Below are 27,765 nucleotides of genomic sequence, written 5' to 3'. Positions count from 1 at the left end.
AAATGCAGAATATTCATCCTCTGTAAGCCACCAGTAATGAGAATTTGCTGAAGCTATTTGCGCATATCTAACACCCCGTGCTCCAGCGGACAGTGCAGAGTAAACTCATTCGCTGTTTATATTTATCCGCAGAGCTCCAACGCTGATAATATAAATAAATACTTTTTTTAAAGCCATGCTGGTCGCTATCTGAGCCTCCCCTCTCCTTAAACACAGAATGCTTTATAGCGTGACATTGAAAACGTGTCCTTGTTAAACCCCATTTGTGACGGGGGTGAAATGCTGAGCCTGGGTGAGCCCTGGTTATGTTGATGCATCTCTGAGGGTGGTCTTTTGATTGTTTTAATTAAAAGAAAAAGAAAGAAATGACTGTTGAAACGTTGAATTTAAAGTTGCTGTATTCTGTAAATGTAACAATAAAACAACAACTCTGCAGTCCCTCTCTGCTGTAAGGAGCGTTAACCTTTAAATGCGTAGCTGTGGTTGCTGGTGGCACACTGGGGAAGAAGCACTCGGCTCTGCAGCAGTCCTCAAACTGTTTGTCTGTAATACTGTTCAAGCAGGTTTCCAGTGTTACTTCATGATCTCATCGCTCCTTAAATACCTAAACACAGTATCTTATTGTCCCAGAAACGTGACGGTGCTGCAGCAGTTTACAGGTTTAGTTCAGAGCGCCGTCTTTCGTTGATATTTGAGGGTTTTGATGCCGACAGTGCTGCAGCTGAGGCTGCTAATGATAAGTAATTTGATTTATTGCCATTCATGAGTCGTTTAAAGCTAAGCCTAAAGTGTGACACTAAAGGACTGAGCTGGCAGACTGTCAGTGAGAAATGACGAGGGGAATCTTCCACCTGCTCTTCAGTTTAGTCATTATTGAACTTATAATGAGTAAAATGATTATCAAACTTGTACTTTAACTATAACATAAACACATAATAGATAAAGAGCATATATATGACTATATAAATTGATTTAATGAAGATATTAAGAATAATATGATAACTTCATATACACATTTGTGCTTTAAAACAAGCGCTAGTTAATGCAAATGTTGTGCTCTTACCAGCATAATGATATTTAATAAGCAGATCAGTATAACTTATGTAAGTGCCCAGTCACTAATGAACTCAGGTTTGAAAAACACATCATACATTGCCCAGCCCATTAAGTCTACATACCAATAAGGAATCAGAAATGCAACACTGAAGATATTCTGTTTGCTTTCATCCTGTAGATTATTAGGAGCTGGAAAGTTAGTGGTGCAAGACGACTGAAACACAAAGAGCACCATTCACATTTCTAACAATACAAAACAGGCTGGAAAGGCTCGTGGAAACATGGCTTTTCTGTTTATTTCATGAATTAATTTGGCTCTTTGAAATCTGAGTTTTCTTCTGCTCCAATTTTCAGTGATGAGTGACATTTTAGGTCACACGCTGCATGTTTGTGACAATGAAACAGTCACATTTTGTTTGTATTCATACACTGAACAAAAATATAAACGCAACACTTTTGTTTTTGCTCCCATTCCCCATGGGATGGACGTAGAGACCTAAAATTCAATCCAGATACACAATATAACCATCCCTCCCAAACAGTGGTCACAAATCAGTCCAAATGTGTGGTAGTGGGCACATCTGCTATATTGAGATAATCCATCCCACCTCACAGGTGTGCCACATCAGGATGCTGATCTGACATCATGAGTAGTGCACAGGTGTACCTCAGACTGCCCACAACAAAAGGCCACCCTGGAATGTGCAGTTTTGTCTTACAGCAAAATGCCACAGATGCCACAAGCAATGAGGGAGCGTGCAATTGGCATGCTGACAGCAGGAATGTCAACCAGATCTGTCGCCCGTGCATTGAATGTTCATTTCTCAACCATAAGCCGTCTCCACAGGCGTTTCAGAGAACATGGCAGCACATCCAACCGGCCTCACCACCGCAGACCTCGTGTAACCACACCAGCCCAGGACCTCCACATCCAGCAGGTTCACCTCCAAGATCGTCTGAGACCAGCCACCCAGACAGCTGCTGGAACAATTGGTTTGCACAACCAAACAATTTCTGCACAAACTGTCAGAAACCATCTCAGGGACGCTCAACTGCATGCCCGTCGTCCTCATCGGGGTCTTGACCTGACTCCAGCTCGTCGCCGTAACAGACTTGTGTGGGCAAATGCTCACATTCGATGGCGTCTGGCACGTTGGAGAGGTGTGCGCTTCACGGATGAATCGTGGTTCACATTGTTCAGGGCAGATGGCAGCTGAGAATGTCCCAGTTCTTGCATGGCCAGCATACTCACCGGACATGTCACCCATTGAGCATGTTCGAGATGTGCTTGACCGGCGTATACGACAGCGTGTACCAGTTCCCACGAATATCCAACAACCTCGCACAGCCATTGAAGTGGAGTGGACCAACATTCCACAGGCCACAATTGACAATCTGATAGACTCCATGCGACGATGTGTTGCACTGCATGAGGCAAATGGTGGTCACACCAGATACTGACCGGTTCTGGGTCCCCAGACCCCCAATAGCGCAAAAAACTGCACATTCCAGGGTGGCCTTTTGTTGTGGGCAGTCTGAGGTACACCTGTGCACTACTCATGATGTCAGATCAGCATCCTGATGTGGCACACCTGTGAGGTGGGATGGATTATCTCAATATAGCAGATGTGCCCACTACCACACATTTGGACTGATTTGTGACCACTGTTTGGGAGGGATGGTTATATTGTGTATCTGGAATGAATTTTAGGTCTCTATGTCCATCCCATGGGGAATGGGAGCAGTAACAAAAGTGTTGCGTTTATATTTTTGTTCAGTGTACATAAACTTCCCACACCACCCAGAAGTAAAAATCTGACACAGTTAAAGACCAAAACACAATCCAGAAATTCAGTTTCAGGAAAATACATCTGACGTCCAAAATCGGGCATAAAGCCATATATGAGGAGAACGTCACAGAAAAGATAACATTTTCAACAAGTAACAAGAAAATGCTGCAAGGTTTAACTAGTGTGGATGACTTATTCAGGAGTCTTGAACCTGCAGCTCCAGGGCCACATGCAGCTCTTTTGTCCGTCTCGAGTAGCTCCCTGTGGGTTTGACCCAGATTAATATTGATGTAAGTGATTCTTTACAGTCTCCAGCTGCAAACGTGTGCAGCTGCATCTGTCTCCTGGTGCTTTGTCCCCTTAATTTCACTGAACTCAGACACGCTGGCTTGCATGGATGTACACACATAAAGAGCTTATAACGTGCTACCATTGGATTCCAGACTAAAAGACCAAACAAGAAAAACAGATTTGAAAAGTGTGTGGACAGATGTCGCCACGATATTGCTCGTGTATACTTAATTGGCCGCATCACCTTCATATTAAGGCTTAAAGGTGTTTTGCAGCTCAATAAAGATTTTCTTTGGTGAGACGTTGCTCAAAATGGCTCATTTCATAGTAAATATTGCTGAACATTGGAAACAAGTGTAACCACACAACAAGAAGAACGGCTAAGAGTGAAAAACAAATTGGGATTCACTTTTAGAGCAACAACTGGAGGAAACCTTGGAGAGGCGAGGCTGAGGTGGTTCAGGCATGTGCAGAGGAGGATATTTTGGATAAAGCAGGAAAAGGAGATTCATGTAGTGGAGGAGGACATGCAGAGGATTGGTGTGACAGGAGGTGGATGCTGGGGATAGGGGGAGATGGAGGGAGATGATCCGCTGTGGCGACCCCTGAACAGAGCAGCTGGAAGAAGAAGAAGGTGGCTGTTTAGTGTGACTGTGTGCTCGAGTTATGCCCTGATCCATACTCTTTAAAGCTGATTTATCTGCGTGCTGTGTTTTCTGTAGCCTTCATCCTACAAGAAGGTTTCTAAAGGTGCTGCCAGAACATGTCAGTATATTATTTTTTGGGAAATTAGAGAAGCATGCGCTTTACTTCAGGTACTTGGCGAAAAAAGCTATTATGAGATCCTGAGCCAAACCGTTTGGCAGTTTCCTCTGTTCACCTTCCATCTCTCTCATCTGTCTCTTGTAACGAGTATAATGCATAGAGCGTATGTCTCATATCTCGCGTACACAGATTAGCAAAACAAGAGGAGAAAGAAGCAGGAAGTGGGTCAATACTAGCGAGCACATCCTTGATGTCACTTGACATCTTTAAACTTGAGAGTGTTTGGTCAGAGATTATGGAAGTAATGTGTTTGACAGCAGAAGACTGTAGCCAAAGATCTGCTGAGCCAGAGACAAGCGTCTGCCCTGTGTCCGTAAATGACATCACCAATCTGATAATGCCCTGGACACGGGCCACAACAAAATTATATCCCTGTCAGGAAGTTTAACTTCAGATAAAACCTCAATAAAAGTCTCTTTAATTCTTTATTAAAATGCACTCGTCTGTTATTTGAAAGCCTGTTTTGCCTCACGATTGTCAAAAGAACAGAAACTTCCTGGATGATGCTTAAAGAATAAAATAAATGTTGCTTTTGCTAAAATGAGCTAAACAAAAATCAAATCACCAAACAAAGCTCGTTCCCCACACAGAGCTTACATTACAGACGAGAAGAAATCGGGGAAATGTGCAGCGTGGGGCATTAAATGATCCCAACTTTGTCCAGAAAATAGCTTCCTCAATTGTATAAATATTTAAGTAGATGAGTATTAATCCTGAGTCAGCGACTATTTTAGGAGAGCAGGACAATGGAGGAGGCTGCGAATTGACAACGTAAGGTAGAAGACAAGAATAGCCAGGAGATTTGTGGTGCATGAGTCAGGGTTTGGGACGAAGGACATGAGGCATTAAGTGTGGCAAGTAGACAACTAAGGTCATCTGCTGAAGTTAGAAATCACCGCTCCCTCTGGAGAAATGTCAGACCTTGACCAAAGAGCAATAAAGGGACTGGATTTATGTGTTTTTTAAGAGGGAGACGCCACTAAAGCCTCCCTGTGCCGCCCACACTGTGACAGATCTAACAGAATAATCTGGTTATTTGATCGCTCTTCACTCCCAGGATCAGTGTTGCACTGTGGGTAATTCATGCAAATATGTTTGATGTACCTCAGTTTCCAGACATGGCATTACAGGCTCTGTGTTGATGTTATAAGGTAACCGATATGACAGGGCTCTGCAGAGCTGGGCGCCACAGATTCTGAGGTTAACAACAGGCTGACCTCTACTAACAGATACCTGCGTGTATGTGTGTGCAGCCTTCAGGCAGCAAAAACGATTTTATGTACTATTGATGAGCCACAAATTGATGTCATTTAATCTGTGATGCATGTGGGAAATTTACCAGCCAATTTGAATCTTTTCACCAATCTACCAAAATCGATAAAAGCTTCACGGCCCTTTTGCCAAAGCTTGCACTGAATCCCTGACTTATTTCTAAGGACAGGCAAGACACATCCAGTCAAACAGCAAAAATAAGAGTAGCAATTATGATTGTTGTTTGGGGGTGTTTTTGGACACCATATGGAGCTTCATTAGTCTTCCGCTACAGTGACACAGAATGAAAGAAATCATCTGCTCTGCTTATTTGAAATAAAATGTCATTTGAGGACAAGATGAGCTTTTATTGTCTCTGTGTGATACTAAATCACAGCAGATGTTCCTGATGTCACATTCAGAGTGGCCCATAAGGGAGAAAAAGAGGCAGTTTTGTTTAGAGTGGCAGTGTTTAGTTTAGTTCTGTTTTATTTAGATAGTGCCAAATCACAATAACAGTTACCTCGAGGTTCTTGACAAACAAAGGGCCTATAAATAATAGAGAGAAAACCAAAACAATCGGACGACGCCTCATGAGCTTGTCGAAGGGGGGGAAAAAACTCAGCTATAACAGGAAGAAACTTCTGGCAGAACCAGGCTCAGGGAGGGCTGCAGCCTGTTGGGAGTGAGGCAAGGAAGATGGGACAAAAGGCACACTATCCAAACAAAATGCAGGAAACATTTCTAAAAACCAAGACCTTGGTACACAAACTGCTTAAGCTCCTCTCCCTTCAACCAAACCTTCCTCTGATTGGCTGCCACTCACAAACAGAAGGTTTGAACGGCAGGTGGGTGGAGCTTCTGTGCTCCCAGACAGGGCTTTGTGCCTGAGATGGCTAAATTAAAGATACTCTATCTCACTGATGACTTTATTATGTGACTTTTATATGAGAGGCTGTAAACAAAATATCCATCCCCTACCTGCAAAACACATCTGATTCAATGATCAGATATCCAAATATTTCAGGGTCTTCAGGCATCCATTGTTTCATCATTTAACGTGAGCTATACTCCTTTTTTTTTTCTTTTTTTTTTCTCCTTTTTCTTGCCCCTTCTGCAGTTGTCAGTATGGGGAGTGAAGGCTTGGCTGTGAGGTCCAATCCAACAGATGAACTACTGTAGCTCAAATTACAGAAAACATTAATGCTGGTTCTGGTAGAAAGGTTTCAGAATACACAGAACGTCACAGTTTGCTGTGTACTGGGCTGCATAGCTGCAGACCAGTCAGGCTGCCCATGCTGACCCCTATCCACCACTATGAGCACCAACAATGGGCACTTGACCATCAGAACTGGACCACAGAGCAATAGAAGAAGGTGTCCTGGTCAGATGAATCACGTCCTCTTTTACATCACATACATGCCTCGGTGCATGAGCCTGTGTGTAGGTGGCGACTGCCTGGTACCAGGATGCACCGCGGGAACAACACAAACCAGCGGAGGCAGTGCTGTGCTGGGAAAACTTGGGTCCTGCTGTAAAACTGGGGTTAATGATTGATGTGGCGTGAGGGGGGAAGTTGGCAGTCACTGATCTGAGTAAACAGAAAGCTTACAAAACAATGCCCCACTAGTGACAGAATTCTGGCTACCTTGCAACAATGCCACCTAAGTTTAAATGAGCCTAGGAACTCTAATTTAGTTTCTGTTCCACAGGGGAGAGAATCTGAATCTTTATTAATCCAAGACAATTAGAACAGTAACCGACTGAACTAAATTAAATAATAAAATATATTATAAAGTTTACAATATATAAGAAATAGCTGTGTGTAAGGAATAGGACTCCCTTACTGCATTTATTTATATTATATGTATAGCACTTTGGAGCACACTGTTCACTTTATTAAAAGCACCTTATCAAGCACTTTATGAGCATTGCACTTTAAGCATGGATTTGCACACAAGCAGTTTAAATATTTATTGTCTATTTATTGGGAATTTTAAAATCAGTTGGTAGCCTTATTTCAGATCCTGCACAGCTGCTCCTCATCAAGGAATGTGGTGGTTGTCTGTCAGGAGAGAAGAATGGTGATTGTGATTAAGGTTTACCAATAAGGAAAACTAAGGCAAATGTGTGTGTGAAATCTAGGGATAAAAGTGGTGCAAATAGGTGTTTGTAAGTTAATGATTACTCACCTTTCTTGCCTGTGTCCTCTTCAAGGTGTTTGGGCAAATGTTTCCCCGGGGGTCCAGACACCATTTAAAGGTTCCGGGAGAGACCATGGGTAAAGAGAGTGTGGTGAATCTTTTTGCGCTTGGGTTTCTGGGTTTTTATAATATTGGGTTTGGTGTAACATTAAGTGTGAAATATTTATTAATATGTAAATGTGAAAATGTATTTATGTATTTATTTATTCTTATTGATATATTGTATACTGTGGTGGAAGGTTGGGATTTAAGAATTTACCTGAGAGTGGAATAATGGTTGAGTCTGTGACAGCTGAACATATTTAAGGCTGCCAGTTGTCATTAGAGGGGGATTTTTGTGCTGTGAAGAGGCTCGACAATTGTTGTAAGGAGAGCCATATAGCGAATAAATACTTTGTTCCACTACACTTGCCTTGGTCTGTCTCACTGTGTTTCCAGCCGCTAAGGGCTGCCCTGTTACACTGTGATATATATAAATAGCTCAATTATTATTTTATTTTATTTTATTTTATTTTTTTTTTTTTTTGCCTGTCCCGTTTGGCTCTTTTGCCATCAGAATTGTTGTCTAAAGGCAAAGAAAGATGCCCAACGGATTTACTTTACCAAACTGACCATCCCAGCCTTGCCATAATGGTCCATTTGATTCACCTTTTATTGTTTATTTTATTTTCACTTACTGAATACGGGACAGACTTGACTGGGGGAAAGAAGGGGAGAAAGAAAGAGGGAAAGAGAAACAGCTGAGAAGAGGGACGGGGGAGAAGGGCAAAAAACAAAAACCAACAGAATGAGTAGAAAAAGAAAAAAAAAGAAGAAAAAAAGGGGAAAAAAAGCATATATCGATCACCTGGGTCACCTGCTGAGAAAGAAAAAAGAAAACAAGCAGAAGAGAACAAGAGTAATAGAATAAACAACATCACAATGATATATGGGAATATGACAGTAAATACTAAATATTAAACATTATTGTGCAGCACATAAGATCAACAGAACACAGTGTGCTTTGAGGTAGGAGCCAAAAAGGGTGTAGTTTGTGGGTGTGATCACCCGTGTGTACACCTGTGAGCATGGACGCGCTTGTTTTTTTAAAAGGTTCCTTCATGTAATGATCTGCTAGAGGGTGTGGGGGGGGCCACAGCCCCGTCCTCCAGGGCATGAAGCAGGTATGGAGGAGATCAAAACTCCAGACATCCAGAGGCCCCCAGAACACAAGAGACCAAGGAAGACCAACAGAGGGGCAGCTGCGCCACTGTCCCGGAAAGAGCTGAGGAGAGTCCCAGATGAGGGCTCACTCAGCAGCCGCGGAGCAGAAGCCAGGGGGAGTTGCAGTGACGCGCCCGTGAGCTCCGCCGGCAGCCAACCGTGCCTGCGTGACCGAGCCCCAGGCCGAGAGGCCGGGGGCACCCCACCTCCGAAGTGGCCCGAGCAAGCCCCAGGCTCCAGGCCCCGATAAGCGGCCGCCAAGGAGTGAGCCGGTGTGTACCTGGACGCCCATCCCCGGACACAAAGAACCTCCAACGCACCGACACCTGAGGGAGTCCGCCACTGGCAGGGGAAGTGGTGGTAGGGGGAGATAGGCCTCCAAACCTTGGAGGGCCTAGGATGTCCCCAGAGAGCTATACTCCTGATAGTCGATCCATAGTACCAGATACTTATACTAAAAATCTGAAGGCTCTAGCTCAAATGTTTTTTTTAGATAATGGGATTTTAAAGTGTTCCTTCTTTTGGGAAAACTAATGACAACAGGGACCTGAAATTGTGGACAATTATTAGAAGAAGTGTGTCTTTCCCCACTTGAAACCTGAAATGGTCAGGTGGGAGGTATTTGATGAATATAGGAAAAGCATCATTTTCTACTTCATTTATTTGAGATATTTCCTATTACAACACAACAAGCAGGGCAGAAAGTTGGATAAAAAGAAAAGTACAATACAATTTTGCATAACAAAGGAAGAGTTAATTGTGTATCTTCCCGATAATCCATAAAATTACAACCACTGCAACAGTGAAACATCTTATTTAAGAAAAACTAAAAAAAGAGAGAGAGAGGGAGTTTCAGGATATGAAAAGAGGTCAAAATGGGGCTAAAAAGAGACGATAATGCAGGTGGTGGCGGAGTGGAGTCAATGCTGTGTCATGTCAGTGCAAACGTGCCCTTGTGGTAAACAGAGCGAAGAACTCTACTCCTGTCCCTCTCGATAACAGCAAAAAGCCATTCGCAGAAGCGCTCTGGGTGGAGCTATTCTTAGCGGGAGCCCGGAGAGACCGGCCGGCTACTCTGTCCGAGAGCCGTGACGTCAGACACGTAGGATCGGATTTTGCTCCACAATGTAACCGTGAGGTAATTTCAGGGTAATGACTGTGCACGGTTCATTTGTCTCTCTGAATAAATGTGCAGCAGCAGTGTGGCATTTGTGGAGGGGAGAGAGCACGGTGCAGTGAAAGGTGAGAGCAGGCTTTTGCTCTGAGGTGAGGAACAAATGGGAGGAGGATCAAAGATGGAGGCTGCTGTGGAGCTATCTGAGGAAATGAGAGTCTGTGTGTGTGTGTCTGAGTGATGGGTCTCTCCATCTGCCATTATCTTCCCGCAGAACTAATTACAAGGTGATGGACAGCAGACTAATCACCAGGGCCACTAGTGGCTTTAAATTAGCTGAACCGTGGACGTGGGTCCAGAGGGAAAATGAAGTAACAGCAAGAAGGAAAGGAAAGCATCTTCGCGGGAGAGCGGAATTTAACAAAATGTATTGACAAAAGAGGAAAAAGGGACTTTCACACTCCCCTCTTGTCCTCTGTACCTCTCACACAGGATCATCGTTTTCCCTGGGCTGCTTCTGGATTTTGTTTCGTCTGTGCCGTCTCCATCTCTGTCCTCCCTCACCCCTCCGTCTCCCTTTCATCTTATTTCATCTGCATGTCTTTTCTCTCCCTTTCTCTCTCTGTTTTTCCTTTTATTCCTCCCAGGCTTCGACGCTCTGTCTGCTAAATGAAAGCGCGTCTCTGTGCAGGCGCTGTGTTTTTTTTCTGACACGATGCTTCAGGCAAACCAGCGGGGTTCCTGAGCATGTGTTAACCACTCCCACTCACCACACCTCTGATTCCACATTCAAGTGACAGAAACGCACTCGCACGGTCGCATCAAGACACACGCGCACGCTTTCACACTCTCGCACTTGACAGCTGCTTTGCACCTGTTGCTCTTTAGAAGTTCAAATCAAGCACAATTTTTCTTTTTGTTCACTTTTTTCCCGCCACCCAATTTTTAATTTTTTTCTTTTTTGTCTATTTCTGTCACTTTAATATCTAAAAGATTCCTCGAGAAGGAAAAAGATATTATACTCACAACACTGAAGCAGCCATGGCTCCTTCTTTTGACAAATGGCCTCTCATTAAGACCAATTTGTCTGGCTTCTTTGTACCACTGGTATTCATTTTTATCTGGTCTCAAATGTCCAGAGAGGATTATAGAGGTCAAAGTTCAGCCGTAAGCTGTGCAGTATCCTTCTCATTGACATTTGAGCTGAGACTTTTACAAGTTCAAAACCTAAGAATTTGTTTAAAAAGCAGGAGCCTGAAGATGAACTTAAAAACACATTTTTAAAAAAGGAGCTATTATGAAAATAGTTGTTTGCTATTGTTCTGTATGTCTAATGGTAATCTGTTTATGTTCAGTTAACACTTAATTGTCAATGAAGAGAAAACAATGAGAAATCAATACTGCTCAAATTTAGGGAAGAAGACCCAAATGCAAGAACCAGGGAGTGCAAAACGTCTTTAAACTAAAACGTGTGGCAGTTGTACACAGAAGATGAGTCATCATGGCAAACAGTGCAGCTGAGGTGAGGGCAAAAAGGCAAAGTCCATTAAACAGCCCAGAAGCTCACACACAAGGAAAACACAAGAAAAATGAGGAATCCTGGACCTGATGACATGGCAGCAAACCAGCGTATTTATGCATAGAGAGAAGGTCGAGACAACCTGCTGAAGGTGAAACTGAGCATGAGAATGAGGCAAAAGGTGATTTAAGTGACCTTGAACATGACGTGGTTGTTGATGTCAGACAGGCTGGTCTGAGTATTTCAGAAACTGCTGATCTTATGGGATTTTCCCACACAACCATCTTTAGAGTTTACAGAGGATGGTCAGAAAAAGAGATAATATCCAGTGAGCGGTAGTTCACTGAGAGAAAATGCTTTGTTGATATCGGAGGTCAGAGGAAAAGACTTCTTTAAGATGACAGGAAGGCAACAGCAATTCAAATGACCACTGGTTACAACCATGGTATCCTGAAGACCATCTCTGAATGCACAGCATGTCAAATATCAAAGGAGATGGACTACACCAGCAGAGGACTACACCTGTCAGCTAAGACAAAGGAACTAGACAAAATTGGACATTTGATTAAGATTGGGAAACATTTCCTGCTCTAATTCAGTTGGTCGAGTGAGAATTTGGAGTAAATGACATGAAAGCATGGCTGCCTTGTGGTTCAGGCTGCTGCCGGTGTAACGGTGTAGGGGATTTATTATTTTTTTGGCACACTTTGGTCTCCTTAGTACCTACTGAGCATAATTTAAATGCCACAACTGACTTGAGTATTGTAGCTGACCATATCCAGCCCTTTTTGTGTGCAGTGAGTTCACAGTACTCAAATGGTCTCCACAATCACCAGATCTCAGTCCAGTGGAAAACCTCTGGGATGGAACAGGAAATTCAAACAAATCTACTACAGCTGTGTGATGCTATCTTGTCAATATGGACCAAAATATCTGAGCAATGTTTCCAGCACCTTGTTGACTCTATGCCATGAAAAAATTAAGGCAGGTCTTAAGGCAAAAGAGTACTGGTAAGGTGAGGCAGATTAAACACGAGAAACATTAATGGGGACAAACAATCACAGAGCTAACAAGAGTGTAACGAGCCCAAGAACTCCAGGAAAAAACAGGAAATTATAACAGAAACTGTGAGTGCAAAATCATTCACTGTGGACAAACGGGTTCAGAAGCATTTCAGTGAAATTTGCTCTACTGGAGGGATGTACTCTAATTAAAGTTGTTTGAATGATGGAAGGGGTTCAAAATCTCTCACAGATCTTCAGATGGGTTGAGATCTGTTGACTGCAAAGGTCACAGCATGTGATTCACATGCTTTCATTGTCATCAAAGCCTTTTGCCCTTAACCCTCTCAGAAGAGGCCGTTCCCATCAGGGTAGAAATGTCTCATCACAGCGTAAATGCAATCACTCTTGTCGTGATCCCCAAAGTATGACCGAGCCATTAGGCCCATTTTCCTGTCAGAGTCAAGGCTTTGGGTTTTTCCTCTAACTTGTCACCTACCTGATATCGCCGGACTTTCCCGTTGATCCCAGGTTTTTAAGTGGAGCATCGGGTATTTCAGTCTTTGTACTACTCCTACCTACATCACCTGCCTGAGCACATCGGCCTTTCAGTCATGCAAAAAAATCCACTCTGAAGACATATTCTGTTGTTATTCACTCCACTACCTGTTTCATGTATTTGTGGGAAGTGCTGTGTAATCGCCGCACAGGCTATCGCACCCTTTTTAGAGATGGGGACACCTCGGCTCCAGTGATTTATCAGGCTTCATGTCTGTCTGTGCCTCTGCCCAGCCTTCTCCAATGATCCCGTCATTATCACACCCTTAATGCATCTCACCACACTCTACATTTCCTTTGGCATGCTATCCATCTGTCTAATGGGCCAGTAGGGTGCGGCCGGCCAGTCATCACTTATGCACGCTGCTTTTGTGTGTCTGTGTGTATTTGTACAGTCATGTATCTTTCTCTTGACCTGTGTCATTTGAAATTTTGTGCTGATGAGTCTGTTTTTGTGTTAGCTGTGTCTTCAAGTTTAAATCACCCTCCTGTTCACACCCACTTCTGCACTCTCTTCATTGTGTGTTTGTGCCATTTGTAAATGCTCCATGCACTGGAAGTGTGTAGATTGTGTATCTGAGGGTGTCAGTGCCTGTGAACTCTAACTGCGTCACCCATTAAGCTATTATGGACTGTAACTGAATCCCCCTGAAAGCTCAGCTCATGCCCACAGCTGCAGGGCAGTGATGGATGGATGGTGGAGGGATGAGAGTAGTCTTGCTGTAGCCAAACAGTTGTAAAAACAAACAGAGGGGTGGAGCATCTGGAAAGTTGTGCAGGAGAGGTGGAGGGCGTCTAAGGTGACCGTCACTGTAACAAGCTGAGCTGACTTATGATCAACGGCTTCGACCTCACTGCCCTGCTCTAAGCTGAGTCATGAGTCTTAGTGAGAAGAAGAGGGTTGTTCTTCTGGGTTTTTTTTTTCTTATTAAGGTGTGTGTAAACGCGAGTGTGTCTAATCATGGATAATTATTACACTTTATCTCATGTATATATCGGCTTTTATTCAGGAAATACAACTCAAGCAGCTGGCTGACAGCTGGAAAACTGCAAAACCCACCCAGGATCTACATGTGCCACCAGGTTGTCTGAGGGTGGGTTTTGTTTTTACAGCTATAGTTTGTTTATGCTGGTCCAAAAGAGTTTGCTAATGAGTTTGTAAGCTTGTAGATCCGTGTTGACCAAAATGCATCACTATAAGCCCCATTAGAGTGTTCAGTCCACTTATTGGCCAGATGTGTTTGGGGCAGGACCAACAGTAAAAACAGGAAGATGAGCTATTGGAGATTTTCCATTCATTTCATGGCTAGTTGCTAGCCCGTACAGACATTTGCACATCTACTGCATGCAAAGTACTACTGTACTTTGCATGCAAGAATGAAAAGCATATGTGCCTAGGGGAAAGTGTTCATCTCAAACTTGCAACGTACACATGGTAGTTGGGTCAAATCGACATAAGATCACATTCACGCTGTAAAAGAACCTCGTCCACGAAAAAGAACCTCGAAAAAAAAGTATTAGTGCTGGTGGGACTAAAAAAACGATTCCTGAATTTTCAGCTCAGTAAAATATTTATATGTGGCATTAATATGAACCCTAGTCTATCATCACCATTCATTTCTAATGTGCAGGATGTTGACACTCTTCCAGCTGGAGTATCTTCAGGTTTCTGCAGCAGCTGTGCATAACAAAGGTTGAATTCTTGTAAAAAATGCCAGGATGCATGTGTGATACGTGAGCTCATCAGCGCAGCATGGTGGCTCACTGGTTAGCACTGTTGCCTCACAGTAAGAGGCTCCTGAGCTCTGCCGTGTGGTGGTTGCATGTTCTCCCCATTGCTTGCCTAAGTGTTCCCATCACTGAAAGACAAGCTAGGTTAATGTGCTTGTGTGGGTCCAAGATTTTCACTTCCTTGTTACATGAAAGCAAATAAAATTGGCAAATGGTGGTGTCGAATTCAATGTCATGAGGTGAAAGAAAGGTGTCTGTCTTGAAAATGTGATGTGATGTGTTGTGGTGCATGAAATAAGGACTTAAATGTAGGAAGGGGAATCACACAGAAGAGGGTGGGAGGGGAGCAAGATGAATCATTCAAAGGGCAAACTGCAACCAAAGAAATAAAATCAAAATACTATTTATTGGCTAATCAGGAGAGAGGAAAAAAATAGATACTGGAGAGTGTAATGATGTAGTTGGAGACAGTGACACAGGAGGGAAGTAAAACTAAACACAAAGACAGAGCAAAAATAAGTGAATAAAAGATTTAACAGAAGAGGAGACTAATAACTCTACAAATGCAAACATAAACAAAAGTATAACAAGAACTAAAGGCTCATAATAGTTTGTAATAAACAAAAACCTAAACTACAAAATAATGAACTAAACAGAGAACCAGGATTAAATCAGGGGCATAATGTCCAGAAGACGGACCCACACAATGTGCATGTTGCCCCAGATGTGATTGTAATGAGTTTCATGCAAAAATGAGAACCACCAGGGAAAAAATCCCTTTAACAGAGGTTGGAACTGTAAAGTAAATGATCATAAAGCTGGAAGATAAGAAAGAAATGAAGGACTTGGTGAATAAAAATGTTATTTCATGGAACAAAGATATCGATCAGAATCCAAAACTTGCCAAAAGAAAAAAAAAGTTGAACAAACTCTCTGACAAAGACGGGGTTTCGGACGATGCACGGACACACAGACACACTGAGGGTAATCAAGGGAATCGAAAACAGATGGGGAACAAGAAAGCTGAAACTAATCATGACAAGTGATACAAAGGACGTAAAATGAAATACAACCTTCAGGAGACCTTTATTACTGTCAAAATAAAACAGGAAGTAACTGCACAGGAAATGATTAACACTGATGAAGACAAGATTAAACAAGATGGTGTAAGGGAGGTAAGCATAAGCTAAACCCAAATAAAAATCCCAACACAATTACTGAACAAACACAAAATTTGATAAAGAAAGATTAAACTAAAACTGTGTGTTATAGTTTGCTCCATTAAAAATATCTCATTTTAAAGGAAGCTCTAGTGTATCCTCTATTAAATTCCTTAACCTCCTAAGACCCAAACTCGTTCATTGCATGCATTTTTAATTTTTCTGATCTCCCTATGAGGACATTCACTTTAAATTTTGATACAACAGTGGCAGTGTAATGTCTTTGTAAGTGGATATCAGGCCCTTGTAGGGCAAAATTTTGTAGTTTGGTCTAGACAACCCAAAATGTAATGTCCACATATGTGGACGGCAGGTCCTGGGAGGTTAATATTTAAAGTGTTCTTACGACAAGTTAAAACGTCTGCTATTTGCTGTGTTGAAGAAAGAAAGAATATACTTGGATTGATTTTATACATCTGAATGACAAGGATCTGTGTGTTACACTGGGCCTGGGGTTGTGACTACATGTGAAGGTAATCATGGTCAGTGAGCCTGCACTACCATTTTTAATACAGAAATACATTTTCCTGTTCCCCAAAAGTTGATTCTGTTCATCTGGATGCAGCGTTTTCAGTGGGAGAAACGTTTCGTCACTCATCCAAGTGACTTCTTCAGTCTTCAGACAGTCTGCAGCATGGTGGCTGCATCCAAGTGACTTTCTTGAGCCTTGATTAAATAAAACTCCAAATAACAGGATGCCATTGGACAGGGATAAAAGGAAGCAAAATGCTTTGATGTCATTTATGTTTGATCTACTTGTAGTAGCAGTTGATGAACCTATTCGAATTGCTATTTTTCTTTTCAGTTTTTGTGTTGGGGTTAAAACGGATTTCCTTTAAGGTTGGAGAAGCCTGCAAAGCACCTACCAGACACGTGCAAATTCAACCACTAAATACCAAAAACAAATCGATTGTTATTGAATTTGTTCGTCCCCTGATATCCACAATGAATTATTTAGTGTTTTGCAATTTGTGTTGGTGATGGGTGACGTGTGTGTGTGTGTGTGTGTGTGTGTGTGTGTGTGTGTGTGTGTGTGTGTGTGTGTGTGTGTGTGTGTGTGTGTGTGTGTGTGTGTGTGTGTGTAAATGACGGATTTCCATTAGTGCCACACATTTCACAAAACCCTCAGACCCTGCGGCTTCAGCTTTTTGTCTCACACACAAATAGTAGTTTAAGGGCCACTGGCTGCTTTTAACACGCTCCCCCTCCTAATCCTCGCCCTATGACTCCCATAGGCCTCACCTTTCCTACTCATGCATCATCTCTTCCTCCCCTCTCTCTCCATCACTTACTCCTGACTCACCCTGCCTCCCGGCTAACAGTCCATGACTCATGTTATTCACAGAGCTGTCTGCGTGTCAAGGGCTCGGAGGAAAGGGGCAGGATGGGGAGGTTAAAAAGGAGCTGGATCAGGGAGGGAGTGCTGAGGCAGATATGACTGTGGAAGCACAACGAGAGACAGAAGGAAATCACTTTTGATCTATCATCAGATAGATTAAGACACTGGCAGAGAGGGAAGGAGTGATGGGGTGGGGGGGGAGGGAGGAAGTGAAACCGCGAGTGGTTGTGACCACCAGAGGAATTGTTTGAGTGATCAAATATCTGAGCAATCAGCAGGCGTTTAAAAGCTTTGGTGGACTAAAAGCTGTGTGTGTATATGTGTGTGATTTTTGTCCGTGTGTCTTTGCTAATGATGTTATTCTGATCTCAGAGCTGCAGAGAATTGCTGTTGCAATCTGTGGGATAGATTACTATAGTCCTTTTCTCAAGCGTTCCACTTTACTGCTGTTTTCAGCTTGCTGACTTTAATGCACTCACTTTCTGCCCTTCTTTTGTTTTCCTGCGGCCCTCAAGATTTAGAAACAACATAAAAAGTTAAAGGAACAAGTCGAAAGCTTCCTCGTAGCGATCAGTGCATTTTTTTCCCCATGTTCTTGTATTTTGCATGTCGAGCTCAGCGATGCTGCTCTCCTGCCCCAGGGCTCAAACTGCTTGGACGACTTTTTGTGTCTTCTCTACACTGTGAGACATTAGAACCGGCTATTTATAGTCCGCCCCGAGGAAGCAGTGTGCAGGATAAATTTCATTGTGGCTCTATTAAAAGGAACAGAGTAAGATGTCAGCAAAATCTCCCCGTCTTTCTTTTTCACTCGGGGGACACACATGTGGTTTAATCTTCTCTCAACGAGACAAAATGTGTTTGGTTGGACAAACTAAGGCAGAAAATGTTTATGAACCACTAACTAGTTCCTGTCTTCCTCCTCACAGCTTGTCTGTTGCAGTCCGAGCTGGTAAACTATGAGAGAGTGAAGGAGTACTGTCTGAAGGTCCTGAGCCACCAGAGAGACCACTTCAAGGCCATGTACCGAGCCGGCATCGCCTTCTATCACCTGGGTGATTACGAATGTGCCCTACGCTACCTGCGTGACGCCAAAAACCGCGAACCCACAGGTGAGAATGACCCAGTGTATTTATACATTTACAAAGCAGCCTTGAGGTACAAGATCTTCTCTGATGGTGAAACAATGTGCTCACCTGTAGCTCCATATTTAAATTGATGTACTCTGACCTTAGTGCAGCTTATCAGGTCATCCAGTTGTCTCATGATCTGAAACTTGAGGCATGTTTAATATTAGCGTCAACATTTATGACAGGAAAAATCAAAAAGCATAATTGGTACAGTTCTCCTGCTAGATTTTATTTGTTATGTTACAAACTGAGTGATAACTAAAGCCTTTTGTTCCGAGAGTGCTGAGCAGAAACTAAAAAGATGCTCTCTGTGTTTCTAAAACCTGTATTACTGTACAGACTTTAAAAGACTTCCTGTTTTGCATGTTTGCTTTGACTATGCACATTTCCAAAAAGTTCAAAAGCACAGCTACACTTGTATTAGAACTGCTCCATATTTTACATCAGTATGCTTTCATGATAAATTATACTGCAGACGGCCAGTATTAAATTACTTTAGTGTAAATGAATTAAGTAAAGTACATAAGTGATATGTGTAAGCAGCACATTGTGTTTTATAGTCTGTTTATTTGAAAGGCAAGAGGGGCAGATTTGTTTTATGAATACATTTTATGTCTAATGTTTAGGATCCAGATGCAAAAGCCACAGGAAACCAGTCTAAACAGCAAAGACACATGTGCAGATGTTCACAGGCTTCGTCCACACGTACATATTTCATTTTGAAAAATATCTTTCTTCACATGAATCATGACAAAAGTAGGTCCACAGACATTGCAACCCACAGTCTGACATCAGAAAAGTAGGTGAAGTCTCACACCTTTGATATTAAAAGAAATCTTTTTCTTTGTCCACATTTGAAAATCTTCCACTCCCCTGACTCTATAGGTTTTCCAGAAATACTCATGTACATGTGGACAGCACAGCAAACCCAAATGGAGACTCACAGCTTTTTTTTGGCTGCTGATGATGGTAGTGTTCAAAATAACAAGGGCCATGAAAAGGAGACTCAAACTAAATCCACAGTACTTCAGAAGGAGGATGGAAACACAAGAGACCACTATCAAAACAAAACAGGGGGGGGAGCTACAAACCAAAACTAGCATGTGTTATGATAATGATAAAAGCCAACACAAGACTCTGATCTTCAGATACCAGAAAACATATTAACCAAGAATAAAACCCGAAAAATGTAACCAGAGACAGTAAGAATTAAGTAAATATCCGCTTGGCATCTTTCTTGGCCTTAAGACAACAATTCTGATGGCTAAAGATCCAAACAGGACACAAAAAAAAAAGAAAAAAAGAATTAAGCAAATATGCCGTCTCAGGAAAATGCTAGAGGGGCCACTTTCTTGACTAAATCATAGTATGAGAAGCACATGCAACAGAGGCAACATGCTTGGCAGCAAATGCAGCTCCTTTTTTTTAATATCAAAGAGTGAGTGTGCACATGCAGGTGTGCACCTCTGTGTTCATTACGTGCCAGCTGTAGGACACGTGGCATTAGGAGCTCTAGTAGATTTTTGTATGAATTTTTGCTGTGGATACATTTGGAAGGATATTTTTCTAAAATAGGAGGAAATAGATCGTTTTCACTTTGGGAAACAGACTTTTTAATGCCTTTGCTCAATCGATATATTCCAGGAACACGAAAGTTTTCAATTCACCTTGTAAATCTGGGATTACCAACAATTTGAGAACTCAAAATGAGAACTAAAATGATAATCATGACCAAGTTTGAGCCAAATGTCTCATATGACAAAATGACAAAAGGTTGAAGGTCAAATCTGGATAAACTTGAATTGTTTGGAGAACTTTATCCAATAGGAAAGTGTCAAAAGGTGAGAGGTCAGGGTTCTTTCTCGTCATCGATGAGCAGTTACAGCTGACTAAAGTAAAAGCCTGTAGCTCTTTTCTCTACATTGTTTACCTTTCTGCTGTAGCACGTCTTTTACTCAGTTTGCTAAACTTAAGTAAGAAAGGGGCAACCGACTGCTCTGCTGCCAGTGCTCAGAGCATCCACCGATGACCTGTCGTCCCATTTTCTCTCTGCAGACACCAACGTGCTCCGATACATCCAGCTGACAGAGATGAAGATGAGCAAGAGTGGACAACGGGAACGAGACAGCGGCAAGGAGACCCAGGGCTAACCTTCGACCTTTCCCCCCTCCTGAACCCTCTGACCTTTCATCCTACAAGTTGTACCTCCCACTCTCCACTTTCTCTTCCTCCCCTGTTGACTCCTCCTGATGGCAGCCCTGTCAGAAGAGACGCAATCACCTGCCTGTTACAGACAAACACATATCAAGCGCTGTCTGCGACCCACCCTCTTCCTTCTTCCTCTCCCTCTTCTTCTCCCTCTTTCTCCCTCAGGTGCTGTGGTTCCTCTCCCTCGACGCAGTCAGCAAGGAAACTTTAAAAAAAAAAAAGAAATATCATGAAAATACATGGAAGAAGCTGTAATATATACTCATACAAACCCATCATTGTGGTGGAGTCAAAACGAAGCTTCAGCCCATACACATGACAGACAGACATCTGCGTGATTCAGCAGATGTTTAAAAAACATGGAAAGCATTTTGTTTCTGCTCTCTCGCGCTCTCTTTTTCTCTCCGTTTTATTCTGAACTCTCGAGGAGAATTTGGGGGGTCTCGGGAAGCTCGACCACACCGGGAGGAGGGCAGGGATGCGTGTGGAAGTGTGTGAAACAGGTTTGGAGAATAAAAATGGGTGCGGTGAGGCGGTGTATATGTGTATGAGACACATGCCAAGACCACATCCCGATTTGATTGTACATCCTAACCCACCAGGTCTCACTCAGGCCACTTACCCAGACTCTGAGATGGACTAATATAACAAGTAGAAAAAAAAAGCCTGCCTCCGTGCTTAATCTATCACTTTTCTGTCTGGATTTTTCTTTCCTAGATCCCTTCTATCTCAGTTTCTTGACTGTTTTTTGAATTTAAGGGCTAATTCAAGTGTTTAAAACCCCATATTAGGCTTTTTTAATTTGCTGTCATACTCAGTAGTGAACAATCGGTGGTTAATAGCATCTGTGTGTGCAGCAAAGAGCCTAAATTCTCCAAGCGGTTCATTCCGTTGCCTGATGTACTTTCGTGCAAACTGGTGTGTCTTGAATCTGTTGTCCGAACCCCCTCCTGGGTCGTGTGTCGTGTTACTGTTGTTGAGACTGTCGAAGCCCCTCCCTCGCTCCCTCGCTCCTTCTCATCAATTCCACCATCCTCTGTTCTCCTGTTAATGATGTCACAACGGAAAATAGCCAGTGAGATCAGACTTCCATCAGCTGCCACTGGCTAGATGGAGATCCACGAGAAATTTTTTTCAGAGAGAGAGAGAGAGAGAGACACTTTTATCCTTTTATCACTAATGCTGAGGCTTCCCAGACATCCATAAACCACCACGGAGACTCTGGGCAGTGTTAGTGCAGGGAAAACGCACACACACACACACACACACACACACACACACACACATCTGGCCTGATGGTGCAGACTGCCGTCTTGGAGCACTAGAGTGAGTCATTTGAGATTTCTCCTGCTTACAGTTTACTGTATGTTGATAGATTAAAACACCTGTGCCGGGCAGATAACACACAACATTAGCATTGCAGACGATCTGGTTTGTGGATATCCATTACAAGCTGTCAAACTTATCTTGTGACGTGTGAAGCTGAATCATTGATATGTGGCTTTTTATAATAGCTTTACCACAGGCTTAAATCTGCCTGCTCTGTTCTGCAGAAGGCTGGATTTATCTTTTGTGAGAGCATGACCTAAAATATCCCGTGAAAACCCAGTTTCCTCCTTATCATGTGCAAGCCCACCTCCTGCATGTAACATGCGGCTCCAGAGCGTTGCTTCAGATGTTTTGGGATTGGGATTATATCTGCTCTATTGCTTTCTGTCATGGCATGCTGCCACTCAACTGTTTGCGTATACCTCTGTTTTATCCATTCTGCCCTTTATAAACACAGAAGGTGGCGACAGACTGTGATCACAGCAGCAGAATAGGTATGAAATACTTCTTCAAAATTAGGGTCACCTTCTGCCTCGACTAAAATAACTGATTAGTCCACTGCTTAAGAGGCTGAGGAGGAAATCAAGTCAAATAACGGCGTTGGGTGAGCCCCCCCCCCCTTTCCCCGTTTATTTCATTGACCTGCTATGAGGTAAATAGGGACCTAAGTGTGTCAATGGGACTCTGGAGAGACGGCACCACGCGCTGGAGAGACCGGCATGAAACTGAGAGGCTCCGGTGGAGGGAGAAGTAGGCCATCATCAGCCCCACTAAAGCAGCTGCACCTCTAAATTGGCAGCAAAAAGCAAGTTTTGAGCTTATTTATCATCATACACTGCACTTAGAAAAAGTGTGTGGACACCTGAGCATTAATCTGCAGCCTGAGTTTGCTCCCATTCAGCCACGAGATCATTAATGATGTTGGGCGACGACAAGGCCTGGCTCACAGCCGACGAGGCGTTGGATGAAAGCGAGGTCTCGGTCTGCATTGTTGTGCAAGCTGTAGAATAAGAAATGTAGCAGCAGCGTGCACCAGATCATGAAAAAGCCAATCAGACGTGCACAATATAAACCTCTCTGAGGAACGCAGGCAAAAGTGATCACATAAGCATAAACATGGCTGTGGCTCAAGAGGTAGAACAGGTCATTCACTAATTGAAAAATTAGTGGTTCAATCTCTGCCTACTCTAGTCAGCACACCAAATCCCAAGTTGCTCTCTAGTGTGCACATCAGCGTGTGAATGTTAGATAGAAAGCACATAGACACAAAGGTGAGCGGATGAATCCAAGTATTGATACCAGTGCTGTTATTGGTAAAGGATCGATACTTTGTTTCTCTCCTTTTCAGTAAATAGCCTAACAAATAATTATTTTTTGGGAGATTAAAACATACACCTTAAACATGCACTATAAAAAATGTCTGAGCCTTTTCGTGCTGACTATCACATCTATTTTATTTACAGCCTGAAGCACATTTAAACAACAGAAGTTGAACCAAAGTGCTTTAGAGACGACCACATTTACATTCCAGCTCTCCAACAAACACAGTTTCAAAATACCTGAAAGGCTGCAAGGTGATTTAGTGGTCATTAAAATGTGTTTGGAATTTGCAAAGTGACAATGATCCATCTCATAAATCACAACACACCGCTTTAGCCCAAATAAGCTGCCTTTATAGGCTAAAACGATCGATATCAGTATTGGTATCTGCAATACTGGCCCTGTATTTACTTGGTATCGGATCGATACCAGAATTCGCAGCAGAGCACAGCACTACTTCGACATAGATGCAGAATTTATGTCATAATTATAAAAAATATAAACATTTACATGCAAGGCTGTCCACATATTTTTGTCCACATGTTGTGGGAAATTGTCTGATTAAGTTTAAGGTTCTGTTTAAGACTCCATCTCTGAATTAGTGCCACGATCAGCAACGCTGCTGCAAAGTGTGAAACATTTGATTTGTATTGGTGTCGTGCAGCTCTGGGGTTAATTAGGATGAAAACACTGAATGCAGAAGCTTTCCTTGCTCCTCCTTTATGCTCTCTCTTGGAGATAAATCACCACAACAGCAAGGAACGGCACCTGCAAGCGCCATCTCCATAACTACCTTGGCCGAGTCCCCTCACCCAGGGGTCCCCTCGAGGATCGGTCTCCTCCCGTGGTCCGCTCTCCACGGCACCAGCCCCCCCCCCCTCCCCCTTCCATCTTGTTTTTGTCTTGCAGTGCTAAGTCATTCTTGCTCAACTTGTACTACTGTACTACGACCGTCTAGGGATTCCTAGCTGCACATAAAACAGGATTGTTTCTAGCTGATTGGTTTCCTTGATTAATGACCAAGCTGACTCGGAGGCTGTTATCGTAAGCATAACCTGACAACATGCTGTCTGTGCAAATGGAGACGGAGACGCCGGATCTCTGCGTCTGTGTAGCTTTGAAAACTAACAAAAAGCACAACAAAAAAGAGAGACGGGAAAGTGAAAAAAAAAATACTGGCTGTGTTACTTTATTTTGGCTATTTTTACTTTGATGTCATTTAAGGTAAATGTTTGTCAAATGTCAAAGTAGTTTTTGTGAATATATGATACAAATGTACAAAAAAACAGAAAAATGGAAAGTTTTATGGTTGTGAAAAGCTTTACTTCACTAAATTACTTTATCAGCGGCAAAGAAAAGCAAGAGATAGAAAAGAGAATTTAACTACAGCTCCTTCACTGAGCTGCTTTGTGACTGTGTCTGTATTTGTTGGTATTTCTGTTGATGTCCTTCAAGTCGAGGGATACAGAAACAGCTCGGAGTATGTGCAACGCCCTTTGACTGTCTGACTGACGGTTCACCCAACTATTCTGTTTCTGAACAGCGAGACGAGCAGTAAACACAGGCGTGGATGACACTCTGAGGAACTTGGACCAGAGCTGCTTCTCAAAGCTGCAGGCCTCCATCCTACCTGAAGGGACACAAGGCTGGGGTGTCCAGGCTAAAACTGTGTTTTTGTCTCTCCTCGCTGCCAAGAGGCCTTTCTCTTTTTCCCCTTTCAACTTTCAGACATCCAACAGGCCTCCATCACTGGTTTTACTGAACTGCTAGCCTGGGAATGCACTATTGATTGGTAAATGAAGATTATGAATAAAGTTTCAAACAAAGAGGAATGTTGCTGTTGTGTGGTTGTGACTTCATCTAATTTCAGATAAAACTACACAGGTAGGACTCTGGAAAAGGTAATAATTTGTAAATGAAATGTAGCCATGTGTAGTAACATGTGGACGCAGAAGACAAACAGACCGTGAAGCTGAGCTGAAGAGAAGTTCATGACAAATAAGGTCTAGTAAGGTTGAAGAAAAGCATTTAAAAGTATAAAGAAGATCAGAAGGAGATGCTTTGTGCCTTTCTGGATCTAAAGAAAAAAATGATAGTGTGCCAAGAGAGTAACTGTGGTAATAGTGAGGTCGTCAGACATGGAAGACACATATATTAGGGTGGTGTAGGACATGTATGAGGACAACAAGACGGTGGTGAGGTGTGCGGTAGGAGTGACAGATGGGTTCAAGGTGGAGGTGGGTTTCCATTAGGGATCAGCTCTGAGCCTTCACAGTGGTGATGGACAGGGTGACAGATGAAGTCAGGCAGGAGTCTCCATGGACTATTATGTTTACAGATGACATTGTGATCTGGGGTGAGAGTAAGGACCAGGTGGAGGAGAGTCTGGAGAGGTGTAGGTATGCACTGGAGAAAAGAGGTGTGAAAGTCAGTAGAAGCAAAACAGAAAACATGTGAGAATGAGAGAGAGACAGGTGTAACAATGAAGCTGCAAGGAGTAGTGGTAGTAAAGGTAAATGAGTTTAAATACCTGGAGTCAACCATCCAAGCCAAAGGACAGTCTATGAAAGAGGTAATCAAGGTGATTGTGACAGAAGGATAGCAGCATGCTGGATAGGATAGAAGGACAGATGTACATTTGAAGGTGGTGGCAGGATTAGAAATGAGTGCATCAGTGGGACAGCTCAGGTCAAACAGCGCGGAGATGAAGTAAAAGAGACGAGACTGACATGGTTTGGACACATGCAGAGGAGGGATGTTGAAGATGGAGCTGCCAGGCAGGAGGAAAACTGAGAGATTTGTGGATGCAGCGAAGGAGGGTGGTGTGACAGAGGAGGATGCTGTGGATAAGGTGAGATTGGAGGCAACTGATCCACCAGGGCAGCCCCTAAAGGGACCAGCTAGAAGAAGAAGAAGAAGAAGAAGAGCCCTTATTCAAAAAAGCTGCTGAGACTCTCTGATGCCACAGTTTAGTTCACCCCACACTCTGACTCACCTGCACAAATAACTTATTCTACTGACCCGACTCATGATGCAAAGTGTGAGTCATATTTACCAAAAATGCTTGTTAAATCTAACATTATACATTTCTCAAACCTAATTTAATCTAATGCATGAGGCCTACTTACTGTAGCCGAGGTGCTGCAATTGTAGTGTTACAGTTTGGTTTAAAAAAAAAAAGCATGGACGATTTATTTAGGCTTTCATAATTATCACAATAATTACCTTGATTAAAATTATTATGGAGTGCACCTAGGCTCTGCTTTGACCTCTGATGTGTTGAAAACATGAGGCTGTGAGCAGGGTAAGAGGCTAATATCACTCCGGCATGCTTCATTCTTGTAGAGGTCTGTCTGTGTGGCAGATGGTAAGAAGATGTGACAGAGCATGATGGAAGCAAAGAGAGAGAGGAAAATGAAGGTTATCCCGAGGGTGATGGGAAGGATGAGGAGAGGATCAAAACTGAAGACAGGGACAATATTGGAGGACATAAACACTGAAGGATGAGACGGAGGGAGTAACAGAGAAGGAAACACTGAGGCAACTAAACCATGTGCACACAATTCAAGGACCAGAACTCAAACTGTACAATAAGAACTAAAACGAATGCTCAAAATTAAAATTAAAAAACATGACCTTCGAGACACTAGAGCAACAAGGAACCCTAAACAGAAACCCAAAATCAAGTATATTCTCTAAATATTCAAACCCCAAAACAAAACAAACCACAGCATCAGCCCCCCCAGTCAGACACAGGAATGCTTCACACACTACATAAGAATTAAACTGACTTAGCTCGATTTCTTCTAAAGCTTTGTCAACCAACAAAACATATCGAGGTCCACGGGAAGCTAACCTACCCAGTAGATATGTGACAAGGCTGGTATGTTGTAGTTCTCTGATATCGATAGGTTCTTTTATTAGTTTCTTTCTTTTTCTTCTTTTTTTTTGGGGGGGGGCTTTTCAGTAGAGGACAATAATATTTCTGCAGGATTTTCCACCTTTGAATCAGACTACATCATCTGAAGTGAAGTCTATCCCATTGCATCCTGAAGGAAATGGTGGCATGAGGGCACTGAGTTTTCTTTATTAATATGTTCAGGATAAATCTTCATTAGTGGTTTAATGATCTGATGAAGATTCAGTTTTAAAAAAAATTGAAATAATAAAGTGAGTCCTTCTGCAGATCTGACGACACACCAACTGGCAGGCAATCTGGTTAGTTGTTCACTTTGAAAGTGAACAGAAAACACACTCACACACACTCCACGCCTGCCTCTTTTTGCTCTCTGTCCTCCCCTCAACACTGTCACCACCTGACCCAACCTACTACCCGTGAAATATGTCTGCAGGGACACGAGAAGGGGCGGACTGTGGCGTAAAAAATAAGAAATATGGTGAAAATATGTGTTGAGAGGAAAAACAAAGAAGGTGGCAAACATGAGAGTCTCATCACAACAAGACAAAAGACAGATGACGTGTGTGTGGGAGAACCAGACGTGATGTTCAGCGTGTTGAACCCTCTCTGCTGTCACTTTATCGCCACTCTCTCTGCTCTTCACTTCATTTTCAGGCTCATCGTCCATTTTTTTCGTGTGCGTGTGAATGTGTGTTGTTGCTTTTAATAGCATCACCATGGAAGTGAAGAGGGGTTGCTAGGTAACTGGCTGGCGTCT

At 42.8% G+C, this 27,765-nt stretch overlaps 1 protein-coding gene across 1 annotated transcript in view; it reads left to right on the top strand.

The window, feature by feature from the left end:
* ttc9b (tetratricopeptide repeat domain 9B) overlaps positions 1 to 24,921 on the top strand; it is a 39,513-nt gene extending 14,592 nt beyond the window's left edge. Inside the window, exons 2-3 of the mRNA XM_026191954.2 lie at positions 18,032 to 18,214; positions 20,288 to 24,921. Of these exons, the coding sequence (XP_026047739.1) occupies positions 18,032 to 18,214; positions 20,288 to 20,382 (278 nt within the window). The 3' untranslated portion in view covers positions 20,383 to 24,921. The remainder of the gene's footprint in view (positions 1 to 18,031; positions 18,215 to 20,287) is intronic.
* Positions 24,922 to 27,765: the final 2,844 nt, after the last annotated feature.

This window comes from Astatotilapia calliptera, chromosome 14 (assembly GCF_964374335.1).
Source record: "Astatotilapia calliptera chromosome 14, fAstCal68.1, whole genome shotgun sequence".
Taxonomy (NCBI): domain Eukaryota; kingdom Metazoa; phylum Chordata; class Actinopteri; order Cichliformes; family Cichlidae; genus Astatotilapia; species Astatotilapia calliptera.
Note: the sequence above shows the minus strand (reverse complement) of the source record. Positions and strands in the feature narration are given on the sequence as shown.